The 10,061-nt window shown below is 36.5% G+C and overlaps 1 protein-coding gene across 1 annotated transcript in view; it reads right to left on the reverse strand.

Moving 5' to 3' along the window:
• Window positions 1-10,054, reverse strand: part of LOC100377801 (protein MAK16 homolog) — a 28,864-nt gene extending 18,810 nt beyond the window's left edge. Inside the window, exons 1-6 of the mRNA XM_085504160.1 lie at window positions 9,911-10,054; window positions 8,127-8,292; window positions 7,600-7,816; window positions 6,798-6,927; window positions 6,125-6,292; window positions 5,680-5,745 (exon numbers count right to left, since the gene is read on the reverse strand). Of these exons, the coding sequence (XP_085360286.1) occupies window positions 5,680-5,745; window positions 6,125-6,292; window positions 6,798-6,927; window positions 7,600-7,816; window positions 8,127-8,292; window positions 9,911-9,925 (762 nt within the window). The 5' untranslated portion in view covers window positions 9,926-10,054. The remainder of the gene's footprint in view (window positions 1-5,679; window positions 5,746-6,124; window positions 6,293-6,797; window positions 6,928-7,599; window positions 7,817-8,126; window positions 8,293-9,910) is intronic.
• Between the last annotated feature and the right edge of the window lie 7 nt (window positions 10,055-10,061).

Genomic DNA, 10,061 nt, shown 5'->3' on the forward strand with positions numbered 1-10,061 from the left:
TCGAATGCTAGTACCAGATACTCAACATCACAAACAAACCCAATGTCAAATGCTAGGACCAGATACTCAACATCACAAACAAACCCAATGTCAAATGCTAGAACAAGATACTCAACATCACAAACAAACCCAATGTCGAATGCTAGGACCAGATACTCAACATCACAAACAAACCCAATGTCGAATGCTAGGACCAGATACTCAACATCACAAACAAACCCAATGTCGAATGCTAGGACCAGATACTCAACATCACAAACAAACCCAATGTCAAATGCTAGAACAAGATACTCAACATCACAAACAAACCCAATGTCGAATGCTAGGACCAGATACTCAACATCACAAACAAACCCAATGTCAAATGCTAGGACCAGATACTCAACATCACAAACAAACCCAATGTCGAATGCTAGGACCAGATACTCAACATCACAAACAAACCCAATGTCAAATGCTAGGACAAGATACTCAACATCACAAACAAACCCAATGTCAAATGCTAGGACCAGATACTCAACATCACAAACAAACCCAATGTCAAATGCTAGGACCAGATACTCAACATCACAAACAAACCCAATGTCAAATGCTAGGACCAGATACTCAACATCACAAATAAACCCAATGTCGAATGCTAGGACCAGTTACTCAACATCACAAACAAACCCAATGTCAAATGCTAGGACCAGATACTCAACATCACAAACAAACCCAATGTCAAATGCTAGGACCGGTTACTCAACATCACAAACAAACCCAATGTCGAATGCTAGGACCAGATACTCAACATCACAAACAAACCCAATGTAAAATGCTAGGACCAGATACTCAACATCACAAACAAACCCAATGTCAAATGCTAGGACCGGATACTCAACATCACAAACAAACCCAATGTCAAATGCTAGGACCAGATACTCAACATCACAAACAAACCCAATGTCGAATGCTAGGACCAGATACTCAACATCACAAACAAACCCAATGTCGAATGCTAGTACCAGATACTCAACATCACAAACAAACCCAATGTCGAATGCTAGGACCAGATACTCAACATCACAAACAAACCCAATGTCAAATGCTAGAACAAGATACTCAACATCACAAACAAACCCAATGTCGAATGCTAGGACCAGATACTCAACATCACAAACAAACCCAATGTCGAATGCTAGGACCAGATACTCAACATCACAAACAAACCCAATGTCAAATGCTAGGACCGGATACTCAACATCACAAACAAACCCAATGTCAAATGCTAGGACCAGATACTCAACATCACAAACAAACCCAATGTCGAATGCTAGGACCAGATACTCAACATTACAAACAAACCCAATGTCAAATGCTAGGACAAGATACTCAACATCACAAACAAACCCAATGTCGAATGCTAGGACCAGATACTCAACATCACAAACAAACCCAATGTCGAATGCTAGGACCAGATACTTAACATCACAAACAAACCCAATGTCAAATGCTAGGACAAGATACTCAACATCACAAACAAACCCAATGTCGAATGCTAGGACCAGATACTCAACATCACAAACAAACCCAATGTCAAATGCTAGGACCAGATACTCAACATCACAAACAAACCCAATGTCAAATGCTAGGACCAGATACTCAACATCACAAACAAACCCAATGTCAAATGCTAGGACCAGATACTCAACATCACAAACAAACCCAATGTCAAATGCTAGGACTGGATACTCAACATCACAAACAAACCCAATGTCAAATGCTAGGACCAGATACTCAACATCACAAACAAACCCAATGTCGAATGCTAGGACCAGATACTCAACATCACAAACAAACCCAATGTCAAATGCTAGGACAAGATACTCAACATCACAAACAAACCCAATGTCGAATGCTAGGACCAGATACTCAACATCACAAACAAACCCAATGTCAAATGCTAGGACCAGATACTCAACATCACAAACAAACCCAATGTCAAATGCTAGGACCAGATACTCAACATCACAAACAAACCCAATGTCAAATGCTAGGACCAGATACTCAACATCACAAACAAACCCAATGTCAAATGCTAGGACTGGATACTCAACATCACAAACAAACCCAATGTCAAATGCTAGGACCAGATACTCAACATCACAAACAAACCCAATGTCAAATGCTAGGACCAGTCACTCAACATCACAAACAAACCAATGTCAAATGCTAGGGCCAGATACTCAACATCACAAACAAACCCAATGTCAAATGCTAGGACCAGATACTCAACATCACAAACAAACCCAATGTCAAATGCTAGGACCAGATACTCAACATCACAAACAAACCCAATGTCAAATGCTAGGACCAGATACTCAACATCACAAACAAACCCAATGTCAAATGCTAGGACCAGATACTCAACATCACAAACAAACCCAATGTCAAATGCTAGGACCAGATACTCAACATCACAAACAAACCCAATGTCAAATGCTAGGACCGGATACTCAACATCACAAACAAACCCAATGTCAAATGCTAGGACCAGATACTCAACATCACAAACAAACCCAATGTCAAATGCTAGGACCAGATACTCAACATCACAAACAAACCCAATGTCAAATGCTAGGGCCAGATACTCAACATCACAAACAAACCCAATGTCAAATGCTAGGACCGGTCACTCAACATCACAAACAACCCAATGTCAAATGCTAGGGCCAGATACTCAACATCACAAACAAACCCAATGTCAAATGCTAGGACCAGATACTCAACATCACAAACAAACCCAATGTCAAATGCTAGGACCAGATACTCAACATCACAAACAAACCCAATGTCAAATGCTAGGACCAGATACTCAACATCACAAACAAACCCAATGTCAAATGCTAGGACCAGATACTCAACATCACAAACAATCCCAATGTCAAATGCTAGGACCAGATACTCAACATCACAAACAAACCCAATGTCGAATGCTAGGACCAGTTACTCAACATCACAAACAAACCCAATGTCAAATGCTAGGACCGGATACTCAACATCACAAACAAACCCAATGTCAAATGCTAGGACCAGTTACTCAACATCACAAACAAACCCAATGTCAAATGCTAGGACCAGATACTCAACATCACAAACAAACCCAATGTCAAATGCTAGGACCAGATACTCAACATCACAAACAAACCCAATGTCAAATGCTAGGACCAGATACTCAACATCACAAACAAACCCAATGTCAAATGCTAGGACCAGATACTCAACATCACAAATAAACCCAATGTCGAATGCTAGGACCAGTTACTCAACATCACAAACAAACCCAATGTCAAATGCTAGGACCAGTTACTCAACATCACAAACAAACCCAATGTCAAATGCTAGGACCAGATACTCAACATCACAAACAAACCCAATGTCAAATGCTAGGACCGGTTACTCAACATCACAAACAAACCCAATGTCGAATGCTAGGACCAGATACTCAACATCACAAACAAACCCAATGTCAAATGCTAGGACCAGATACTCAACATCACAAACAAACCCAATGTCAAATGCTAGGACCGGATACTCAACATCACAAACAAACCCAATGTCAAATGCTAGAACAAGATACTCAACATCACAAACAAACCCAATGTCGAATGCTAGGACCAAATACTCAACATCACAAACAAACCCAATGTCGAATGCTAGGACCAGATACTCAACATCACAAACAAACCCAATGTCAAATGCTAGGACCAGATACTCAACATCACAAACAAACCCAATGTCAAATGCTAGGACCAGATACTCAACATCACAAACAAACCCAATGTCAAATGCTAGGACCAGATACTCAACATCACAAACAAACCCAATGTCAAATGCTAGAACAAGATACTCAACATCACAAACAAACCCAATGTCGAATGCTAGGACCAGATACTCAACATCACAAACAAACCCAATGTCGAATGCTAGTACCAGATACTCAACATCACAAACAAACCCAATGTCAAATGCTAGGACCAGATACTCAACATCACAAACAAACCCAATGTCAAATGCTAGAACAAGATACTCAACATCACAAACAAACCCAATGTCGAATGCTAGGACCAGATACTCAACATCACAAACAAACCCAATGTCGAATGCTAGGACCAGATACTCAACATCACAAACAAACCCAATGTCGAATGCTAGGACCAGATACTCAACATCACAAACAAACCCAATGTCAAATGCTAGAACAAGATACTCAACATCACAAACAAACCCAATGTCGAATGCTAGGACCAGATACTCAACATCACAAACAAACCCAATGTCAAATGCTAGGACCAGATACTCAACATCACAAACAAACCCAATGTCGAATGCTAGGACCAGATACTCAACATCACAAACAAACCCAATGTCAAATGCTAGGACAAGATACTCAACATCACAAACAAACCCAATGTCAAATGCTAGGACCAGATACTCAACATCACAAACAAACCCAATGTCAAATGCTAGGACCAGATACTCAACATCACAAACAAACCCAATGTCAAATGCTAGGACCAGATACTCAACATCACAAATAAACCCAATGTCGAATGCTAGGACCAGTTACTCAACATCACAAACAAACCCAATGTCAAATGCTAGGACCAGATACTCAACATCACAAACAAACCCAATGTCAAATGCTAGGACCGGTTACTCAACATCACAAACAAACCCAATGTTGAATGCTAGGACCAGATACTCAACATCACAAACAAACCCAATGTCAAATGCTAGGACCAGATACTCAACATCACAAACAAACCCAATGTCAAATGCTAGGACCGGATACTCAACATCACAAACAAACCCAATGTCAAATGCTAGGACCGGATACTCAACATCACAAACAAACCCAATGTCAAATGCTAGGACCAGATACTCAACATCACAAACAAACCCAATGTCAAATGCTAGGACAAGATACTCAACATCACAAACAAACCCAATGTCAAATGCTAGGACCAGATACTCAACATCACAAACAAACCCAATGTCAAATGCTAGGACCAGATACTCAACATCACAAACAAACCCAATGTCAAATGCTAGGACCAGATACTCAACATCACAAACAAACTCAATGTTAAATGCTAGGACCGGATACTCAACATCACAAACAAACCCAATGTCAAATGCTAGGACCGGATACTCAACATCACAAACAAACCCAATGTCAAATGCTAGGACCAGATACTCAACATCACAAACAAACCCAATGTCAAATGCTAGGACCAGATACTCAACATCACAAACAAACCCAATGTCAAATGCTAGGACCAGATACTCAACATCACAAACAAACCCAATGTCAAATGCTAGGACCAGATACTCAACATCACAAACAAACCCAATGTCAAATGCTAGGACCAGATACTTAACATCACAAACAAACCCAATGTCAAATGCTAGGACCAGATATTCAACATCACAAACAAACCCAATGTCAAATGCTAGGACCAGATACTCAACATCACAAACAAACCCAATGTCAAATGCTAGAACCAGATACTCAACATCACAAACAAACCCAATGTCAAATGCTAGGACCAGATACTCAACATCACAAACAAACCCAATGTCAAATGCTAGGGCCAGATACTCAACATCAAATATGCATGCAATTTGCAAGTTTACCTCAAGATCACTTAAATCACTTTCTTCAAAATCTTCATCAGCAACATATTCAATTTCAGCTTCTTCCTGTTGCCAAGGGAAAAATATAACATGTCAGTTTTACTCTTTTACAGATAACAGTGTTCTACTCATCAGTGAAGTGGCATTGTGCCCATATGTGGCATAATTTCATTCTACAATTCATTTATAAACCTATTTTAACCTAGGAAGTCAGCATGATAATTCCTGTACATTTGTTTTCCTAAAAATATGAATAGCATAACTTTCCTGCCCCAGTAAATTTGAGGATGTTCTGTAATTTATGCAGCATGTATATTCTTGATTCATCACATTTCCTGTTTTCCACACTATATTTATAACATTAATGTCATCATTAATCCTTAACAGGAGTGTGAGCCACTTAACATTAATAATAAAGAAAAGTACAAAAAATACAAACCCTAACCTCATATTCTTCATCAAGCTCATTTTCATCTTCATCCTCTTCTTCTTCTTCTTTTTCGTCTTCTTTATCTTTTTCCAATTCTTCCTCATCTTCAGACCCACTTTCCAGCTCCTCTTGTTCCATGGCTCGATCAAACGCATGTGCGGGGAAATTGTAAATGTCCCCATACTAGGAGGAAAAGTATTCACATTATAGTATGCAAAATATGTTAATTAGCAAAATAGACATCTTGCAGATGCTTCTAATATTTTCCTTTCAGTCGACATCAACAAAAGGGATTGCCGTCAGAGTTTTGTATCAATCCGAGCTTACATGCATGTAGTACAACATAAAGAAAATATTGCCAAATACATCACTGTACATGCCTCGTTTGCTAATTCTGTTGATACCTCAGCATTCTGTTTCACATGAATGCCTTGTGTATTTTATATGCTCCAGGATTCACTAGGATTTTTTAAAATTTCAAGCAATTTTGTGGATGCACTGAATAATAATTGTGAAAATACACACGTGAGCTTGCCATAGTGTATATATGTATAAACCCCAAAGCTCCAGACAACCTTCAGGGAGCATACAATAAATAAAATTTGGCAATATGCGATGTCACGCAAGTTATGCATATGAAAAGCGCTGACCACTGACTCTGATTATAAGTAAATAACATAGTACTTACTGTGCCTTGTTTCAATCTCTCTAATAATTCTTTCTCAATAGCATTGTCTAACTGAGCTGCAATCAAAGCTTTTTCCTCTCTCCTCTTATCTCGTCTCTCTATCTTCCGACTCAGTGGTACAAGTTTCCTCCTAAAATTATAAAAATGCTAGAAGATGAAATAACCAAAAAACCTGAACTGAACATAATCAAGGCATTATTAGAGATATTGTCACTGTTTTTAGTGATTGTGTTAACTATAAACAATGAAAGATACAGATAGATTATAATCAAATTTTGGGAGAGTATTAGTATCACAGAGAAAAAACATTTGTTGTGAAAATAATTGTGCCATGGGTAATATCACTGAAGACTACATTACTGTATCCTGGGTAATATCACTGAAGACTGCATTACTGTTCCCTGGGTAATATCACTGAAGACTACATTACTGTACCCTGGGTAATATCACTGAAGACTGCATTACTGTACCCTGGGTAATATCACTGAAGACTACATTACTGTACCCTGGGTAATATCACTGAAGACTACAATACTGTACCCTGGGTAATATCACTGAAGACTACATTACTGTACCCTGGGTAATATCACTGAAGACTGCATTACTGTATCCTGGGTAATATCACTGAAGACTGCATTACTGTTCCCTGGGTAATATCACTGAAGACTACATTACTGTACCCTGGGTAATATCACTGAAGACTGCATTACTGTACCCTGGGTAATATCACTGAAGACTACATTACTGTATACATTTGTACTATGCAATCATAGACAGGAATAGATAAAATATTTGTACTTACTGTCTGGATAAAACTAATTTCCTCATTCTTATCAGATACTGCGTAATTTTTGTAAATCTCTGTTTACATTTATGTTTCATAAATCGTGGCCAATATATAAGCTGTTCATCTATTTGTTCTAAAGCTTTTTCATAATTTTTAGATAATTTAACTTTTTCCCATAACCGTGCAGGGAAAGCAGCCCTTTCTATGGTCTTCATATAAAGGTAGCACACTCCTGTAACAAAACATAATAAATGATATATATAAATGAGATATTCAAGTGCGATATTTATGCTCTATTATAACAATAGTGAAAGAAACTAGTGATATCTTTAGTGAATATCTACTACAAATAATGTTGTCATTGGATTTAAGACCATCAATACAATACAATCAATGTACAACTGACATTTTAGTAATCTAAAGTAAAAAAATATGACCTAAAATATTCTCTGACAAAATGAACAACAACAACGACTATCTAGTGAGTGTACATATGAATTAATTAAGTGGTGGTAGGACAGTAGATAAATAGGTTTACATACCTTTTTCTTCTCTAATGGTGGCATATTGACTGTTGGCGAGTGGACAGGCTGCTCTGTTACATAAACCAGTTATGTTAAATTCATTCCGACAAAAATCTTGTGTTTTAGTTCTAACTTTGTATGAACAAAAACTTCCCTTGATGCCATTGATGACACTCCATATAACCTAAAAATAATGAGTTAATTTACACTGTATCAGTCAAATCTGTGATCTTAGTGGTAATTAAGTAAACACAATTTTAAGTGAACAATTTCACCCATGTTTAGTTTATTGAATTTTTTGACTATGATTCATGCATCTGTGAACAACAATTTTGTTGTCAATGATCAGTAAAATAATAGACATAGAAATAATAGAAACAGAAATATAAATAATTTTGATTACACAGTATAGAAATTTACAAGAAATCTTTTGAATCAAAATTAAGATTACATTATTATGTCAATACTGGCATTTATTAAAACTACATGTATATGCAGTGACAAGAAATCTACTCCTGAAAACAACATTATCACATCATTAATTTTTTAAATATTTATAACGTTCCCAGGTTTCTGTCATTCACTGTAGACCTAGTTTTATTACTAGCAGTGTTGAAAAGTTTGTTCAGGAAATTAATATAAATGTTATACAATGAATTACAAGATATAAATTTCAAATGACATGAAATTGTTCGTTTTTAGTTTTTAGTGACTGTGTTATTATAAACAATGAAATATGCAGATAGATTATAATTAAATGATGGGAGTATTCAGTATGTTAAAAATATGTTGTTAGTCCAGGTTTTGTTCAGTCAAAGTGACACCTCCTAGGAATACAATCTTTATTATACATGTACATATATCACAAAAAATTGTATTATCCACACATTTACCAATTGAACATTTTAAATCAAATGAAAAAACAAAACATCAAGTTCATATTAAAATCAGTTGAAGCATTTCTGAGAACTTGTTAAGGACACACAAAAATAACACCAACATGTCTGCCAGTCGGTCATTTTGATGTAGTCACAAAATAACAAAGTAATCATAGCTATTCATAATTATTCATTATAACAAGACATTTCAAACAAAATATCTGGTTATATTGAGTAAATACACTCTACCAAGCACCACGGCTACATTGTAACTGCTACCATTTTCTGTATATTATAATTTAAGAAGCTTTCACCAAATTTAAAACCTTAAATTATTGGCTGATTTACATTGTGATTGGTCAAATTGTTCTGATACATGTACATGTGTATTCATAAAATATTTATACATTTGTAATCTATAAAAACATTTACATGTATGCCTTCATGAACCCAATTGAAGTGAAACAAATTGTAAATATATATATTATACATGTACATGTATTTTATGTCATATTGAAGTTACGGTATGTTGTACGTTTGAATATAGGTAATGTGACATAATTTAGTGTATTTACAAGTATAAAACATTTATCTACCTATCTATGTAACTATATTATAGCATATGTAAGTACACACTGTAGTTGTACATGTAACTACAGTCCCTCTATCATATCATAACATGATATCTAGAGGAACTGTGATGTAAGATTGTACATCCCCAACACATATATTTTTCACAGTATTACTATTTATTTCTTTATTAATATTACTTATGTATTTTATTGTTCCTTATATCCTTATTGTATTCTAATCTAGATCCCAGAAGGGATACGATATCAATAAAGGTTGTTATTACATATCTATATGCGGGTGAATTAAAACAAAATAATATCAATTTGTAATGAAACTATCAGAGGTACTTACGTCATCGTGCTGCATTGTGATTAGCCCACAATATTGGCTGCCACAAAATTATAATAAAGCCAGTGTTAAAGTCTCCAAACACGTGTAAACTCAACCGTCGTCGCTGTGAAACAAAAATGGCGACCGGTGAACCAGAGAGCGCCCCCAATAG

Source organism: Saccoglossus kowalevskii, chromosome 10, assembly GCF_978046115.1.
Source record: "Saccoglossus kowalevskii chromosome 10, keSacKowa6.1, whole genome shotgun sequence".
Lineage (NCBI taxonomy): Eukaryota > Metazoa > Hemichordata > Enteropneusta > Harrimaniidae > Saccoglossus > Saccoglossus kowalevskii.